The sequence below is a fragment of the Varanus komodoensis genome, unplaced genomic scaffold, assembly GCF_004798865.1.
Source record: "Varanus komodoensis strain SLA01 unplaced genomic scaffold, ASM479886v1 scaffold1, whole genome shotgun sequence".
In the NCBI taxonomy this organism is placed as follows: Eukaryota; Metazoa; Chordata; class Lepidosauria; order Squamata; family Varanidae; genus Varanus; species Varanus komodoensis.
In genome coordinates, this window is record NW_025335268.1 from 89,584,617 (window position 1) to 89,603,700 (window position 19,084).

Here is a 19,084-nt window from a genome sequence, read left to right on the forward strand (position 1 = left end):
GGAAAGAGTTAGCCAGTAGAACTCAAAAGCCTCAGGCCACAAGACTTTTGCAAGACTAATGTCATGTGCACTTCAGGAGAGGAACTGTACCTTGATGTTGAAGCACACGCTTTGCATTTAGGAGGTCTCAAGTTCTATGTGGCATTGCTGGTTAAAACAACCAGGTAGTAGGTGATCAGCTGAACTTCTGTCTGAAGCTCTGGTGAGCTGAGGCCAGTGAGAGTAAGGAATACTGGACTAGATGGACCAGTGGTCCGACTTAGCTTGCATTCGTTTCATCTTTCTGTCCACCTGTTTTACCAGACATGGTGTTCAACATCTTCTAAAGATTAGGCCTATTCTAGGTGGGTGTAAAATGGGGAATGGCATCACCCTGTTCCTGGGGAAGAACATCTCCTTGCATGTAAGCAGACATGAAGCTAAACATGGAATGGATGGAGGAGAGAAGCACAATTTATCATCATCATCATCATCATCATCATCATCATCATCATCATCCTAAAATATGGTTTACAAAGTACTTAATATTGTTCTCTCATATTTTCATAACAGTCTAGCGAGCTATGTTAGCGTGAAAAATGCTGCCTCACCTAAAATTGCCTTCCTCACCATGCTACTCTCCAGATGTATGATACTAGAACTCCAGTCAAGCAGACCAACTGCCATGCTGCCTGGGGATAATGGGAGTTGCAGTCCAACACAACCAGAGGGTGCCAGGTTAAGGAAGCCTGGATTAAGTCCCTCAGTGAGCATCATAACTATGGAAACTTGAAAATGGTTCTGCCAGCTTTATCTGCCGCACCAAACTGGACTGAAAGGAGCCAGATGTTTCACTGCCCCATAGGTTTTAAGCAATTTCACCATGGAGAGGGGATATTCCATTTTTCCTTCATCCATTTGGAACATGCTGCCTCTTTAATTTGAATGTATATTCCTTTTTTAGCCAAAATGGTTTTCTTGTACTTCAGCACATTAAGAACAGATAAAGCAGCAGTGTGCTCAGAGCGTGTGAAAAGGGCTCCCAAAGGTGCTGTTAGGGTCATCCACTGAATGCCCTTAGCATTCAGTGACAACCTCTTGCGAGCTACTTACATATTCATTTTGCCCCGTCCTAGAATTGTCCTTTGGGGCTGAGTGGAGACTACTTGACTAACTTCAGGACTCTCTTCTCCTTTCATAGGACAAAGATAGCCTGGATCTTCATTGTTATGTGGCACTTTTCAGGCATCCTGCTGGTGGTTCTCCTGACTGTGGTTCTAGTTGTCCTTTTCATCCTCAGGGTCTGCCTTTCAAATCACACCATGACAGAAGCATATCAGCGGCCCATCTGGCACATTCTGGATTACTATTTTCAGCCATATATGCAACTGTACAGCACTGGCATCTTACCAAAGTGACCTCGGGAATGGAAGAAGTTATTGACTAAATAGATCCTGTTGTTATAATGTTATCTAAGAGTGTGGATAAACTGATACCTTATTAAGTGTTCTGTTGCTTAATGATTGGGGCATTTTTCCATACTGTACCTTAGCCATCATTGCTGACTTGTTCAATTTGTGTCCCACTAATCTGAATGTAGCACGTGTACAGCAGGCCATCAGGAAATCAAGAAATTTCCTGGTTTTGCTGCCTGTCTGGACTACCATACAGCATAACAACTGGGCTCAATTAGACCAAATGGATTTTAAAGTCTGGCACTCTGTTCTCCACAGTGGCCAACCAGATGACTCAGGGAAGCCCACAACCAAGCTATATATGAGGGAAATGGCTCTCTTCTTCTAGTTTTCCTGAGCAAATTACTGGGTTTTCGCTCAGCTGTACTGAATTTCCCACCATTCAACTTGATTGGATGACCCCAAGTTCTAGCAACTGAATAGAAGGAAAAATGCCTTCCTAATGAGGTTCTCCACACCATGAATAACATTATGGGCAAAAAAGGGGCAAGGGTCAAGCATCTCACATGGCTTGGCAGGATGCACACTGTGTCGATCCAAGAAATCCAGACTTCAAATGCCCTAAAGGCAAATACAGCTGGGAACACAGTATGTGACAAATTGGTGGGGCAAATGTACAGTGCATGTTTGTGCTTGGTCAGCACATCGCTAGCTAAGTGATAACTGACTCCTGCCTCCCTGCTCCCACTGGACCTGACACAAGCTCATGGAGTAAAAGTACTTTATTTCAAATCCAGCATTCTTTCTGTAATGGCGTCCAGCAACGTACATGTGCAAGCAAAGGGGTAGGGCATGACTATGGTGACCGTCATCCTTAATGTATTTTTCTTATCGAAACAGCTTTCACCAACCTGCTGCAATGGATAGTAATTCCCAGAAATCCTGGCCAAGATGATCATTGACCAGGCTGGGAGCTGAAGCTCTAACACATTTGGAGGTTACTGCTTTTGGGGAAGCTGATGGGGGTTAAATTTGTATATTTCATGTCTGCCCTGAATTTTCAAATTCTTCTGGTCAAATTTACAGGCCAAACTTTGCCTATGTGGAAATGTTTGCTATGTGCAATCTCTCATTTTTTTGTGAAGAACCCTAGTTTGCCAAGAAGTTCATACCTTAGTTTAGATTTCACTCACCATGGGACATTCCATCTATATGCTTTTACCTTGCAACTGAGATTTCATTTAAGGGACGCAAGTAGAACTCGGTTTCTTTTATTGAGAAAGGGGGAACATGAGCATTTGTTAAAGGAAGAGTAAACTCCTTCTTGATCACTCACCTCTTCCTTCAGACTTTGTTTGGGGACTGATTCCATTTGCCTTTCTCATATGGTCTCAGCTCTCTTCAACATGGCCTCCAAAGTCCAACATGGCACAATACTGCCCTTTGCCGGATTACCCTTCTGTGATGATCAACTTATTCTAATAAACTGGGTAAGAAGATATGCACCAGAGCTGTTCAGGAACAGAGTGTATATGCATGCAAATATATATAATGCACACACATGCAAATTAAAGCAGCTACTTGCAATTTTAGAATCATCTTATGATGATTATGGGGAATGTCAGAATGCACACCTGTGCTTCAAACTTTAGCACTATGGTACAGTTTGTGAAATACTCTTTTACCTTATGCTGAGCTAGCATGGTGTTATCCCTATGATATTATTAGTCATCAATTAAAGGAGAAAATTCCTGATACCATATCACAGTATGTTTGCTTTCCTTTGTTCTAGCTGCAGTAATATGTCCCACATCCTTCATGTGTTTGTTATAACAGGATCTACTTATCAAAAATTAACATATAGGTTCCCTATCATACCTGGGGTTTTTCTGTCAATTCACTCCCAGGGAAATTTCAATACTTTTATGGCTGGTAAATATGTGTTGAAAACAAATTTGTGACGTTTGAGATGGCTCTGGTCATTCAAAGAACCCTGGGCAATAGCTGGAACTGCTAACCTGCTGATAGTTCTTTGCTGAACTGACCAACAAACTGTTCTGTCTGACAACCAGTAGAGTGGTCTGAAAAACCAGTAAACTTCAGATTCTTGCAGGCCTCCAACTGATCTACCACACTGTGGGGACCCTCTAATGCTGGTTCATCTCCAGCATTCTTAACCATTAGCCATACTAAATGAGGGTTCTGGGGACTGCAATCCAAAACACCTGAGAAGAACCATGCTGAGGATGACTGATCTATCAGCGTCGTCATTGTCGTCATCTTCGTCATTCCATTTATGTCGCCTCCTACCCAAAGGTCTGAAGGCAGCTTACAGTAAAAATATAGATACATACATTAATAAATAATAAAATACATTATAATCAGAATTTAAAACCATATAATGACAACACCTTAACAAAATAGTGAATGGGAGGACAGGATCAGTTATTTAAAAAATTGTTAAAAAGGAATGTTTTTGCCTGGCACCAAAACAATAGTAGAGACAGCTCAGGCAGACATCCCTAGAGAGACTATTCCAAAGGCAGGGAGCAGCCACCAAGAAGGCCCTTCTATTTGCTGTCCCTCTTACCTCTTTGAGGGATGGCACTTGCAGAAGGGCCTCCTGAGCTGATCTTAGGGGACGAGCAGACTTCCATATATGGGAGGAGGTGGTCCTTCAGGTAGCTCAGTCCTAAGTTGTTTAGGACTTTATATGTCATAAGAAGCATCTTGAATCGGGCCTGGGCAGAACCTGGTAGCCAGTGCAATTCTTTAAGCACTGGGGTGATGTGCACCCTATGGGGCACACCAGTCACCATTCTTGCTGTTCTGTTTTGTGCCAGTTGCAATTTCCGGACTGTCTTCAAGGGCAGCCCCAAGTAGAGCACACTGCAAGAAACTATCCTGGATGTTACCAGCACATGGGTGACTGTTTTCAGGCTCTGTCCATCCAGATAGGGGCGTAGTTGGAAAATCTGAAGTAGTTGCAAGAAGGTTCCCCTGGACACTGAGTCCACTTGGGTTTCCAGGACAGAACTGGGTCCCCAAACTACAAACTCTGTCCTTGAGGGGAGGTGCAACTCCATCAAGGACAGGGGAATGCCCCTCCATCCTGTTGGGCAGACTCTCTATTAACAGCATCTCTGTTTAGCCTGGATTAAGTTTCAGTTTATTGACCTTCGTCCAGTCCATTATCAAGTCCAGTCATTGGTTTAGTGCATCCACGGCCTCACCTGGATTAGATGAGAACAAGAGGTAGAGCTGGGTATTGTCAGCATATTGTCGACACCTCAGCCCAAACATCCTGATGACCCCTCCCAGCGGTTTCATGTATAATAGCTTCTATCATGCTTACCCACAATCCACAAGGTTTTCTATGGATCCACCCCTTGCACCTGTAAATCCATTTTGGCTTTGCTCTTGCAGTTGACTACCACATTATTTTGAGGGCTTTTCCTAAATAGGCACAACGACTCAAATAGGCACAGCATTGGCTGCCCTTTTCTTAATGCTCTGCTGAGCGCAGGGCCATGACCAATGTGATATTGCATCACTCTGAGGCATTGTAGGCAATGTTGATGGCCATTATCACTGGAGAAGATACTACTCCTACCACCCTCCTCTGATAAACCTTCCTTCTATTGGTAGTAAAAAGAGGAGAAAGAGGGGAAAGGCTACTCATTGATGCCAAGGATGCCGCAGAAGCCACCCCACCTGCTTGCCAAGGATCCTCTTAAATCTGGCACCAATCCTGGAGACTTGGATTTTCTGAAACAGAGCAAGATATATCCGAACTAGAAATCAAATTCAGAAAAAAGGGCACAAAGGCAAGACAGAAGCCCAGTATGGCAAAAGAGCAGCTTTAGGTAAAGTGGAGCAATCCACCTGCCCTATAAATAGTAGTGGAAGCTTTCTGGGAGCAATAAAAGTGCATGCACAAACACAGATAGGCTTCTTCAAACAAGGGGGAATTCAGAAAACCTATGAGGAATTGAAAATGAGCAAGCCTCAATCTTGGGAAATCAACTTGGTAGAGCATTTTGAGTCGCAACAAGAAAACCACATACATAAACATGTGAGGGGACCCTCAACAGATGCTGAGAAAACTGGATTGTGGGGAAATTAGCTCAGTTCTCTTGGTGGCTGAATGCAAAGACTACAGTACTTAAAACTAGGCTGCAAATCTGCATAAATATTTCAGCCCAGATGAGGATGGGCTTATGGGTGTGAAGTGGCTGAGAGGTGAAGATGAACTAGATTAGAGTTCCTAAGGAAAGGAAAGGAAAGGAAAGGAAAGGAAAGGAAAGGAAAGGAAAGGAATGGTGTGGAAGAGTGGGGAAAGGATTTCAGGGAGGGTTGTCCAAGCAAGAGATGTAGTGCACAGGATAATCCTAATGCAAAAATGGGTGAAGGAAGTTCGAAACACATTTTCACCAACTGGTAATGCTTTGAGCACTTCAATCCCATTTCTTCACAAGGTGGGAAGATGGACTTATGCCTGTACAGGTTTCTCTCTTGTTGGCTACTCTGACAAAGAGATGCATTTCTCCCCTTCTCAGCTGCAATAGTTTCCATTAGTTTGGCTAGGAAAGGCTGAGCAAAGTGGCTGAGGCTGCCACCAGTTTAAAACTAGACCAAATTAACCCATCAATGCACATTCACTATAGAGGAAAAGATGTAAATAATGTAAATTTGTACATTATTTGTAAATAATGCTGCTGAAATCCAAAGATACATGCAGTTTGGGTTGCACCCAGATTCCTGATCCTTGGAAGGAAGGGAACACTAGATCCATTTAAAGCTATTGCATCAGATCTCAGTCTGTGCACTTGTAACCTTCACTCACTGAAATTTCTGAGTCCTTTTCGTGATGATGTTGGCCTTCAGAACCTCTCCTATACTTTCCCAACCTGTGTGTGTGTGTGTGGTTTGTTGGTTGGTGCAACAAAAGTCTGGTATTAAATTTTAAGGCAGGACACATTGGAAGATAAGCCTCGCCTGTTGCTGCAAATCTGCTATACTGAAGCTATACCAGCACCATCTTGTGCTAAGTTGGTAGAATATATAGAAAAGCAGAGAAATTCAACCCAGAGGTGGGAGGAACATCTGTAAAGGAAGCTGTTTTCCTCCCACAATGAAAACAGAAGATGCTCCAGTAAAGCAGTAAAGATGTTCCCTCGTTAAGTGAGACCCTAAGTCACCAGGCTTGGATAAGACTGGGCAAAAAGTGATGGAGGAGCAGTAGAACTCACGCTCCATGCTCTGCTTTCTCTCGGAGCTTGTCCAAGGGTAGTGTGGCGAGGGACCCTGGGGTTTGTCTGTGTCCATGTGGGGTAATGACAGACCTTTCGGCAGTGCAGTGGCAAGATCAAAGTGGGGTTCAAGGATCTAGATGATACCAGACTTAATCAACAGCAAGCCCATAGACTACAGAACACAAAAACTGGCAGGGTAGTGGGGATTTAGTTCGCACCAAGATGTTGACATTATGGCTCTCATGAAAAAAAGCGCAGCATTCTCCACAAGTCGTCATGGCTGTTGCTTGTAGAAAACCAGGAGCTCAATGATGTCACTCCCAGTGCTACCAACTATCTTTACAATGCAACTGATTTCTGAGTGGGGGGGTGGGAGCTTTTCCACATCTGGAGATAGTGCTATTTTTGTGCTAGACCTCCAATTCTTACATCAGGAAGCTATTGACTTTTCATCCGCTGGCGGGGTTGAGACTCTTACAGGATGAGTTCTTTTTATCCCGCACCTGCCTTGAGCCTTTTTCCACATATGCAGTTTTGATTGGTTTGACAATGGCAGTACATACCAGATCAGTGGTTTCCTTTCCTGTTGGGGACATTTCTTGACACTTTGTCCCAAGGAAACCACCTTGCTTATGACTACCAGTCTCATGGAGTAAGCAGGGCTTATTCTTCTAAAAGCAGCCTGCTCACAGTGATCATTTGGTTATTGAATTAGTTATGACAGCAAAGATAAGTTTTAGTAGGAACAGCTTTGCTATAACATGAATGTGGCAGCTGTGAATGGAAGCAATCTTATCAAATGGTAAGTTGATGACTTGATAAGTGCTATCTTAACAAGCGACATAAATTGGTGCCACCTGGGTCTCTCCTAGACCAAGGAATCAGAATGGTGTGTTATTGAGTTGTGTTTGGCTTCTTCACACAGTAACAAATGTGCTTTAGTTGATCATATCTGCCATATTGTGTTTCAAGGAAATGAGAATCTGTCCAATAAATGCATGGCTAAACAAGGTTGTGAAAGCAACCGTCATGTTCCGGTACTCTAACTAGGTAAGACCACTGAATCATGGATACACTCCAGGATGGTCCTCCACAACCTAGTGCCCTCCAAGTGTGTAGGACCTCAGCTCCCAGCCTTCCCAGGCAGCACGGCCTGTGATAAGCGTTGCAGCCTAATGCTAGAGGTCACAGTGTTCAGATCATTTGGAAGCCTACATGCACAGAGGTCAACAGAGAGATACCCAACTGTAGATATCCAAGCTCAAGATTTGATGGGATCATGACTGGGGCGGAATTAATGAGCATTCTTGAGTTTGGGGGCAGGTCTGACCATTGGTACATTCATGGAGTCCCATTCATATGAGCAACATGTGAAAGAGGCTTCTAAGGCAACAATTCCTAACATGCTTTCTTGGGAGTAAGTCACACCAAACAAATAAGAATTACTTCTGAATAAATATGCATAGGCTCGCACCATATGTCAAAAGAAGGCAAAAAGGAAGTTCCAAACCAGCAAAACTCTGATGCCTGTATTAATTTGAAATATTTGGATCTTTTTATGGGGCATGTTGTGCTGGCTGAGGAGGACGTTAGAAAGATTGGTACATAGTCTTTTTGGGCTAAGTAACATCATTTACTAAGGCAGGCTAAGCGAGAATTTTATTTGTTTGTTTGTTTAATTTAAAACTTTTCTATACCATCCCATACTTTTCCATATATCATTCAGCAAAGAGGGAACCAGTGAAAAGAAGGTGACACTGTTTCTAAGCATTGCTCCAGAGCTTCTGGATATACTCACCTTTGCACTGTAGTTACCTGCCTTAAGACTTTCTGCTATTCTGGGTACATTGCTAATATTTTATTACATTACTTATTACATCTTTCTTTATTATGTTCTATTTGTACTCCACTTATCCACTGGCAAGCTCTTCTCACTACACTGCACAGGTCTTGGCTGTTTGACAGCTTCCTTACCTGTAAGATTTTCCTTTTAAAAGCTCTGTGTGTGTGTCGGGGGGGAGGGGGGGATGGAATCAGGTCTCTTTCCTCTTCTTATCTCAGGGTAAATATTATGCAACTATCCACTCTAGAAAAAGGTTTTGCACTTGAAGTTAGAAGCAGTCATGCATGTCCTGGATAGAAAAGGATTTCCTGTTTATGTTTACCCAACTTTAGCAATAGCTTTCCGGAGGATACGTTTTCCAATTGATGGTCAGACTTGACCAATTTTCAAGCACAGCCTGCTTCACCTGATCACAACAGGTATGTTCTAATTTGTTTTAAGATGCATCATACGGTGTGTGTGTGGTGCAGGAAAGGGTTTCTTTAAAAGGATAATAAGAAAGATAGATTAGAGAATAATTCCCTTTTGCTTATACTTAGCAACCTAAAATATCAGTCATGTTAATTGATCACATAAACCATATTTTTGGAGGGCTAGGATTTCTGTGAGTGACTGGAACTACAGGACAGTGCATGATTCTATGCTTAGTAATAGTATGGTAACTTCAAGAAAGTGTAGAAATGTCTACAAAATGGAGCATGCTACAGTGGAAAAAAAACCTGCTTTGGTAGACCAGGAACATAATGCTTGTGCCTGAAATAATACACAGAACTAGAAAAGGATGTGCAAATAGCCTGATCCTATATGATTACTCTGGGGTAAGTGGGTATCAGAAAGTGTGGGTTAGATTTCAGCTTTATAATGCTACCCTACTCAGAAACAAGCCCCACGACACTCAACTGGGCTTAGCCTCAGGTAAGTGTGTTGATGATTTTTAGCTCCAGTGTAATGTAATATTAGAAAAGAAATCCATTATCATAATCAGGAGACATGAAGTTTGTCCACAGCAGAGGAGGTGTTCAGAACAACTCGTAGAAATAGAAGCCATAGTACAATAGGAAAGAATGCAGATGCTGAATTTTTGGTAACGGTTTTATGCTATAAAGGTATATGTTTTTGGTATGAGTGTGCACTATTACCTAAGCCTTAGGACAGATTATCATTTTCTAAGTAACATGATAGAAGCCATCTATACCTGACCTTCATGCAATGAACAGGACAGAAAAGTTATTGGTTTGGATTCCAGGAGAAATTAAATGAAAGTTCATGGGAGGAATGTGTCTGCCCCACTCTTCCCCACTGCAGCCTGCTATGCCCTCAAAAGCGATCTCTGGAGCACCAGGACTTTCTCAAACAGTATGGGATGGAGTGCAGCTGCTGGGTGCTGGGGAGGAGAATTGCCCCAAATCAGGCAGTGGTCTATGCAATTGGGGGTAATTCCCCTGCTCTGCATAGATGCAATCCTCTTATTCCAAAAGGTTCAGGAAGGCTTTCAACCCTGCAGAAAAGCCTTTTAGAAGCAATATCAGGATAAGGAAATATGAAACATATTAATTCGTAAGAGTTAACGTAGGGTCCTAAGCATTGTGGGAACTTCTACATGGCAAATATCTATTTGCCCAGCTATAATTTCTGAAACATTTTGATGATTTTGTTGCTGGTCTGTATTAGTGCTGGGTGCCAATGCTCTAGATGCCAGGACCTGTGTGAGTCTAGCTCACTTTAAGTTAGCTTATTCTTTTAAGGATACAAAGCAAGCATGTGGGAATTTGCAGTGAAAGGGTGTGTGGCAATATTACTGATGTTGGCAAACCATCCTTTATTATCCTTTTTTATTATTCTTTATTTTTATCCCTTGATTGATTTGACTGTTGGTTTGTTGGTTGGTTGGTTCTTGGTTTTTAATCAGTGGACACACTGAATGACATATTCTAATTCTATGATTCCATAGCTAGGGAGAACATGGGCTCTTCCACACAGGACACACTCAAAAGACAGATGGACAGCCATCTGTCAGGGATGCTTCAACTGGAGTTTTGCACTGAACAGGAGGCTGGAACTCAATGGCCTTACAGGCCCCTTCCAACTCTGCTGGTCTATGATTCTATGATATTCTGCTGGCATATAACCCAGTCTTCAGAATGTGATACTCCTCGGAGATAAGGGAGGAGAGAGAGAAATAATTTGGAGAAAGTTTACAGCTTGACTTGAAGACAGAACAGCCTTGACTAGGCTGATGGTTTGAATGGAGGTTAAAGCAGCTGCTTTCTCACAATCGGATGCAAAATCAGTTGTGTGGCAGTTGGCTTTTTTATTACTGAAATGATGTCTATTTGTTTCCAGTACTGGCAATCAGCTACTTCTTTAGTTCTTTTGCCTTTGTGCACCAAGAAGCCATTATGTGGCTTATACACATTTTACCATCTTCCTTCTCTAGTTCATGTGTCTGTTTTTCTTCTTTGTCAGTTTTATAAATGGAAAAAAAATCTGGAGGTTGGATGCCCTCAGTGAACAGTTCTTCAATCCTGGCATTTCTAGCTTGATATTAATAGCCTTTGACCTACAGTGTTGCTTTGGCTGTTGGGAAGTGTAGAAGTTAAATAAATACATAAAACTATTAGTATTGTTAAGTAAATGCAATTATTACAATTAATGCATTGTTTCCCACTATAAAAAGAGTTCTGAAGTGACTGACACACAATACAGAAATCCATAATTAGTTCAAGAAGAAGAGAGAGAGGAAAAAAACAGAACTCAATATAAACCATAATCCCCATGTGCCCTCCAATCCCTTGGGATCTGAGGCAGAGGGCCTACTCTGGGAGCCCTCCTTGAAGGAGATTAGGAGGGTGAGTACCTGGAGAAGAGCCCTTTCTGTGGTGGCGCCCTGACTACGGAATACACTCCTCAGAGAGGTTGGCCTGGTGCTGACATTATATTCTTTTTGGCATCATGCAAAACCCTTTTTATTTTCCTGCTATTTTAATGTCTAATTGATTTTAATTGGGGTTTTAGTATATTAACTGTCAGATGCTGTGATGTTTGCTTTATTCTGCTCATTTATTGTAAGCCATCCCAAGACGTTTGTAGTGGATGGGTTAGAAAAGCTTTTAATTAATTAATTAATTAACCAACCAATTAATTAATTAATATTCAGCCCAATGAAACTAATAAAAATAAACACCATAAAACTTTAATCTAAAACTAATACTGTATGAAAAGCATTCATCTACAAATGCACAAAATCTCCAAGGACAAGCAATCTAGAATGAACTAATCAAGAACAGTCCATGACAACTGGGCCGTAACTAATGCCTGGAAAATAAGTACCTCTTGACCTGGCACAGAAATGATGAAAGTGCCAGCTCCAGAAAAGGTTTTTATGGGAAGAGTACTCCATATCCCAGGAAAGCCTCATTTGCAAACCGCTGCCTCGTAAGGTTCCCTCAGAGAGAGTGCACGGAGAAGGGCCTCGGCGATTTAGCAGGTTCATACAGAGAGCAGCTGTCCATGAAGCATTCAGGTCCTGAGCCATGTAAGGCTTTATAGTCCAAAACAAGCTCTTTGAAATTGACCTAGAAATAATTTGGTAGCCAGTGCAGGGGAGTCAGAACTGCATTATCTGCTCATATCACCTTGTTCCAGCCAACAACCTGGCCTCTCGATTCTGCACTACTCCAGTTTCTGAACCAAAGGCAACACGTTTGCAGCAATTTAACTCAATTTAACCCCATGCACAGACCACTGATTTGAGGCTACATCCATCCAGACAATATTGCAACTGGGCTGCCCCCTGAGCCTCCACTGACAGGAACACCCAGACTTCCTTCAGAGGGACTGTGACTCCATCTAGAGCTGGCTGCACTTCCTTCAGCAAGGCAAACCATCCCACAGCAGAGTTTCAAGGGTTGCCTGTGCTGTTCCTCAGTTTACTAGCTCACATCTAGTGCACTGCCAAAACTTCCTGAAAGAAGCAGATCTGCATGTCATAAGCATACCAACTCAAAGAACCAGTTCAGGAGGACACCATGACCAATGGTATCAAACACTGCCAACAGTAAACATGAAGAGCAACAAGCTTTGCTTGTCTCTCTCTGACAAAGATCATCGTACAAAGCAAACAAGGCAACCTCATTACCAACAACTGTGCCAGAACCTCGACTGATATAGATCCAGAAAATCAGTCTCATCCAAGAATGCCTGGACCTGGTCAGCAACTGCCCACTCAAGAACCTTGGCCAGAAGGCAGATTTGTGCACCCAGCCTAAAATTGGCCAGATCTTCCAGATTCAGAGAGGACTTTTTAAGGTGTGGTTTTATTCCACCTCTTTCAAGCAACTCATGACCACTGACACTCATCTGGAGGTATTTATCACTTCGCTGGACCAAACAGCTGTCCATTCAATGACAGATTTCACAAATATGAAGAGCAACAATTCAACATGCAAGTGATTGTGTTTACTCACCCAAGTATCTTGTCCTTATCCCAAAGCTCTACAAATTGAAACTCATCCAATAATATCAGAGCAGACAGCACTCTGGACATCTGATCAGACTGATCAGCTAAAAAAAGGGAGTCAACATGCTGATATAAGCATGCGATTTTATCCTCATGTTTACATCAGGCCGCCAAGAGCTCAACTACCTCCTTTGGGCCAATGTACAATAGGCCTCAAACTACAAGGAAAAGCTCCGCTGGACAGCACGAGAAGAATGTGATCTAGTGCTTCTTTGCTGCTTTCAACACCACAAAAAAGTTTCAGTGTTGATCACATATTGGTGATTTGATTGCATTCATCAGGAGCCATTCTCCACTTGTATACTTGATGTCTCCCATTTTTCTTCATCATTCTAACCTGCATAGTATAGTATGGAACCACCAGATTTTGCGAAGAGATGGTGCTCAGAAACAATCTTGTTAACTTCCTGACCATCTCCATATTCCGTAGGTTAGGCAGAACTTCAAAAACTTTTTTGGTTGGATTCCCCCTCCCCAAAAACCCCCCACATGGAAACCAATTGGAACATCAGCTTCCATCACGGTAGACCATCTTAAATTGGATATATAATGGAGTAGAAAAAGGGTATTGAAAATAAAAATATATTGCAGTACTATATTCTCCTTGTGTATTTCTAAGTAAAGCAACATTAGAAAAATACCCCAATGACTGACTGAAAGGGGACATGATCTTACTCAAACATTTTACAGGCTGCTACATCAAACAGGGCAAAAATGTGCTCACTGCTTCCCCAGAGGGCAGGATTAGTTCTAACAGCTTTAAGCCACAGAAGGGTATAATTCATCTGAACTTTAGGAGAAACATTTTGATGGTAATGGCAGTTTGACAAATGAAATAATTGCTTAGACAGACAGTTTGTGGCCTCTCCCTCCCCTAAGGTCTCCAAGCAGAGGACAGACCATTGCTCGTTGAGTCTGTAGCAGCCCCTGATCAGTTGCTTGGAGCAGGAAGTTGGTGTAGATCGCTGACAAGACCCCTTCGACTTTTTAATTCTTTGAACTTCCAATTCTTTCTCATCCAAATGAAACTCAACTAGGACTTTCCACCACTCAGGGAAGGGAGAGTGGACAATATCACCTCCTCACAGATGGAAGGAAACAATTCTATAAGCGTCTCCCACCGGGCAGAGTCCGCTCTTCCCCTTGGTATACACCTGAATTACGGGTGATGAAGCGAGCTGGGAGACGGCTAGAGCATAGGTGGAGGAAATCACGGGATGAATCTGACCAAACACACTTGAGAGCCCACTATCGGGCCTATGCTGTGGCGGTGAAGGCGGCGAAAAAGAAGTTTTTTTCCGCTTCCATTGCCTCCTCACAATGCCGTCCGGCGGAGCTTTTTCGAGTGGTGCAAGGCCTGGTTCGCCCGGGTCCTAAGGAAGATCCGATGCCACCCTCAAAGGCCCGCTGTGACGACTTTGCCAGGCATTTCAGGGAGAAAATCGCTCAGATTCGTCACGAGCTGGACTCCACTAATGAATCAGAGGTCTCTGAGGAGTCGCCAATGCCACCGTCTGGTCCAAAATTACTGGAGGAATTTCAATTATTGCGGCCCAATGATGTGGACAAGGTGCTTGGAAGAGTACGTCCCACCACTTGCCTATTGGATCCTTGCCCGTCTTGGTTAATAAATAACTCCAAGCACGGGATTGGGACCTGGATTTTGGAAGTGGTTAACGCTTCTCTGAGGGAGGGTCGAGTGCCTGCCCCTTTAAAGGAGGCGGTAATACGACCGGTCCTGAAGAAAGCGTCACTGGATCCAGAGATGGCCACTAACTATAGACCTGTGGCCAACATCCCGTTTCTGGGCAAGGTGCTGGAGCGAGTGGTGGCGGGACAACTCCAAGCACTCTTGGAGGAAACTGATTATCTGGATCCTTTTCAGTCCGGCTTCAGACCCGGGTACAGTACTGAATCTGCCTTGGTTGCCCTGTACGACGACCTGTGCAGGGAGAAGGACAGGGGGAGTACATCCCTGTTGGTTCTTCTGGACCTCTCGGCGGCTTTCGATACCATCGACCATGGTATCCTTCTGGATAGACTTGCGGGATTGGGGGTTGGAGGCACTGCTTTGCAGTGGTTCCGCTCCTATCTCGACGGTCGATTCCAGAAGGTAGTGCTGGGGGACCATGTCTCTACGTCATGGCAGCTATGCCATGGGGTACCACAGGGCTCCATTCTATCCCCTCTGCTATTTAACATCTATATGAAACCGCTGGGAGAGGTCATCAGGAGGTGTGGGCTGCGGAATCATCAATACGCTGATGATACCCAGCTTTACCTCTCATTCTCTACTAATCCAGGTGAGGCAGTGGTTGTGCTGAACCGGTGCTTGGCCGAGGTAAGGGAATGGATGAGGGCCAATAAACTGAAACTCAACCCAGACAAGACGGAGGTCCTGTTGGTTGGCGGATCGGGTTTCGGAGAGGGTGGATTTGACCTGGTCCTGAATGGTGCAACACTCCCTCTTAGGGATAAGGTCCGCAGCTTAGGAGTACTCCTCGACCCGGAGCTTTCTTTGGAAGCTCAGGTGACAGCGGTAGCAAGGAACGCCTTCCTTCAGCTTCGGCTGATTAATCAGCTGCGCCCCTACCTGGAATACGACTAGCTGGCGACGGTGACACACGCGCTGGTGACTTCCCGCCTAGACTTCTGTAACGCGCTTTACGTGGGGCTTCCCCTGAAGACAGTCCGAACACTTCAATTGGTGCAAAATAGAGCTGCCAGGTTGCTGACCGGGACGGGGCGTTATGCCCACATGACTCCAGTCCTCCATCAGCTTCACTGGCTTCCCATTGAAGCCCAGGCCCAATTCAAGGTGTTGATTATGACCTACAAAGCCCTAAACGGCTTGGGTCCTGGCTACCTGAACGAGCGCTTACGTCCGTATATGCCCGACCGCCCTTTGAGATCTGCGGGAGAGTCCCTTCTCCGGGAACCCTCCATGAAAGAAATTAGGAGAGTAAGTACCCGGAGGAGGGCTTTCTCTGCGGTGGCGCCCAACCTATGGAATTCACTCCCCAAAGAGGTCCGCCTGGCACCGTCGTTACTGGTTTTTCGGCGCCAGGTAAAGACCTTTTTATTTAAACATCATTTCAATTGTTAAAACATATGATCTGGCCTGGGCAACTTCTTCTTCCTTCTCTTTCTCCTCCTATATTTTTATTTTATACTGATAATTTTAATTTTGTATTTGTAAATCAATGTATTTTTTGTATTGTTATATTTAATGGTAATTTATTATGTACTATTGTATTTCAATGTATTTTATCATGTTGTAAGCCGCCCCGAGGTTTTGGCAAGGGGCGGCATAGAAATGTTATAATAATAATAATAATAACAATAATAATAATAATAATAATAATAGATTAGAGTTGCCCCTTGCTCTGTAATTGTTAATTTTCAAATATCTTTACCCACACCAATATTATATAAATAAAGTAGACAGAAAAATGCTGATATTGATTGGTGACTTTGGTCAAGAAGTTTTTCATATTCCTTGTTGTATTAAGAAAGATTGCAAACTCCATCAATTCCATTCTCTACATTCCAACACTTCTTCCTGTTCCTTTAGCCTTTTCTAATCCAATGCTACCATTCAGCTAAAAAGATTCTTTTGAACTCATATACAAGACCATGCTCATTGAGTTAGGATTCTTTCAGCTGGAGTAATTGGCATAATTACCATACTTGCAATCCCTACCATAGAATTAAAAAAAAATCTACACATGTATACATGTGCTGGGAAATGCAAATTTCTTTTACCCCTTGTTAACCCCCGGACTGTGGGTACAACAGAATGGTTAATGCTTGGGGGTGGGGAGGGGGAATCTGTCACATGGCTGTGATGCCCCCTTCTTCCTTTCTGCAGAATCATGCCGCAATGGCAGACAATCAGATGCTTGCTAGAACATTAAATTATTCATGTCACTTAAAGGCTGCAGCCCTTTTTCAACAGTGCAATGCTTGAATTGATTCCAGTGTCACTGGCAATGCCATTGGCTTCCATTGTGATAGGATGCTCCTATCATGAAGCCAAAGCAGAAAAGCAACCAGCATAGGAACCTGGTTCCCATGGAGGGCTGACCTGAAAGCTCCACCCAGTCTACAGTGATGAGCAAAGACTGTTTTCCAAGCAGAGCTACAGAAAAAAGGCAATACCAATTCAAATCCTTTTCATGGTGAGGAACCTCATCCCAGTGCAAAATGTGGATGCAGTGGAATGATGGAGAGCTGTGACTTGTCCTTCCAAAATGGATGGGGCTCTAAGGTACTGCCAAAAGGAGGATGCTGCCTTTTAATCAGGAGGTAGAACTGAATTCAGTGAAGATTCTGATCTGAGAGGAGCTAGTATTGAAAGCAAAGACAGGAAACAATATCCAGGATGCTAACCCATAGGAATCCCAGTTGCTGCATCTTTCAGAAGTCTCCCACAGAGATAGCTGGTCTGAAAAATTGCAGGCATCTTCTGAAGAAGACCTCACTCTCATCATGATCTATGGCTCTTTCAAAATAGCTACAAAAGCTAGGTAAGTTGGAGCAAACATAATTTCAATACATTGTAACTTAGGATGGAGTTGCATCTATTTTTTCCCGAAAAATCTATTTTCAGGAAGGACAGACTTAAATGGGGGTGGGGTGGGGGATGAGTTTTCAAAATTACTTATATCTTTGAGCAATCGCTAAAGAACTCTATGTAGCTACAATTCTTCTCTGGTATTGCTGTACCAGAATGATACTGTTGTCTTGATCCACTCAGAACAGCTTGCATCTTATTAAAATAGATACTCATAATAAGTAGGGACAAACAGCTAGCACAGTGTTAGCCAATCAGCATCTGATCTGTAAGAAAAGAGAGGCAGCCCCTTAGCAGAAGAATCTGCTAGGAGAATCTGCTCTCACTGAAATTCATAATTCTCACTGGAATTCAGTATTTTAGCAACAACAGTTGCATTTACTGCAAATCTGAGGAAGATGGTAGCAACATGAGGAAAGGGGGAGCATTGAAAAATTCTAGAAAAAGGTAACGAGGATTTTTTAAAAAATGTGTTTTGCATTTTGCCACACATAATGCTGCTGCTGGAGGGTCTGTTAATGTTGTCTTCAGAATTTGCAAATAGATTGCATGAATATTTTGAGTGAGTATCAGAACTTTTGGCATGGCATGGAGAAACAGGCCTTCTCTACTTGAGAAGTTTAATCCACTCTTTTGTGGAGGGTTTCTCTACACAAAACTTTTATTGTGTGCTTGTGATCCTTGATTCACTGAAGTTTGTGCAGTCTTGCTACAGCAGTGTTGTTGCTTAGCACTTCTCCCATGTTTTCCAGACATCTTTGGAGAGCAAAGAAAGTCAGCTATGAAAATTCAGACTGAAGTAAGCTACAACAAAAGTATCCTGAAAACTATAACATCTGCTTGTGGGTGGCTAACAGACTATGTAGAAAGGCAGAGAACGCCAAACCCTGCTGGGAGGCACATATGTAAAGGATGAACTTTTCCTTCTGCAATGCAACTGAAAGAAGATGTCTCAGCAAGGCAGGGCGTTCACCCTGTCAAGTAGAGAAGCCTCAAGGCTTCTTCCTTTTTCATTGTGGAAGCAGGGGTGGAGGCATAGGCAGTGGAGACACATTCTATATTCCAGTTTTTTTTCCTGGATTTGCATTTCTCTGCCTTTCTGCATATTCTACTAAACAACCAGTTGGTGGCACTGAGGTATTTGCGGATTTTTATGAAGCATTTGTTCTTGTTTGAAGTTTAATACCTGATTTTCCTTGCCCAAAGAACCCCACAAAAATGGCGGGGAAACATGGGTGGAGGATGGAATCAAGAAAAGGCCCTGAAACTTCTGTGAGTGAAGGATCTCTCTCTCACACATACAATAAATGCTTCATATAGAGAAGCCTATATAAATTTCAAGCCCATCGCACTCATTAGAAATACCAAGATAAAACTGCGGTAGGAACATTCACAAGGTTCAAGCTGTAATTCTATATGCACTGACCTGGAAGTAAGCACCACTGAAAACAATACTAATTGCTTTTGATTAATATCCATAGGTTTGCACCATCAGCA

At 43.0% G+C, this 19,084-nt stretch overlaps 1 protein-coding gene across 1 annotated transcript in view; it reads left to right on the plus strand.

The window, feature by feature from the left end:
- The window catches only part of A4GNT (alpha-1,4-N-acetylglucosaminyltransferase), a 36,706-nt gene that overhangs the window by 14,813 nt on the left and 2,809 nt on the right, over positions 1–19,084 (plus strand). Inside the window, exon 7 of the mRNA XM_044431153.1 lies at positions 17,473–17,540. Within this exon, the coding sequence (XP_044287088.1) occupies positions 17,473–17,540 (68 nt within the window). The remainder of the gene's footprint in view (positions 1–17,472; positions 17,541–19,084) is intronic.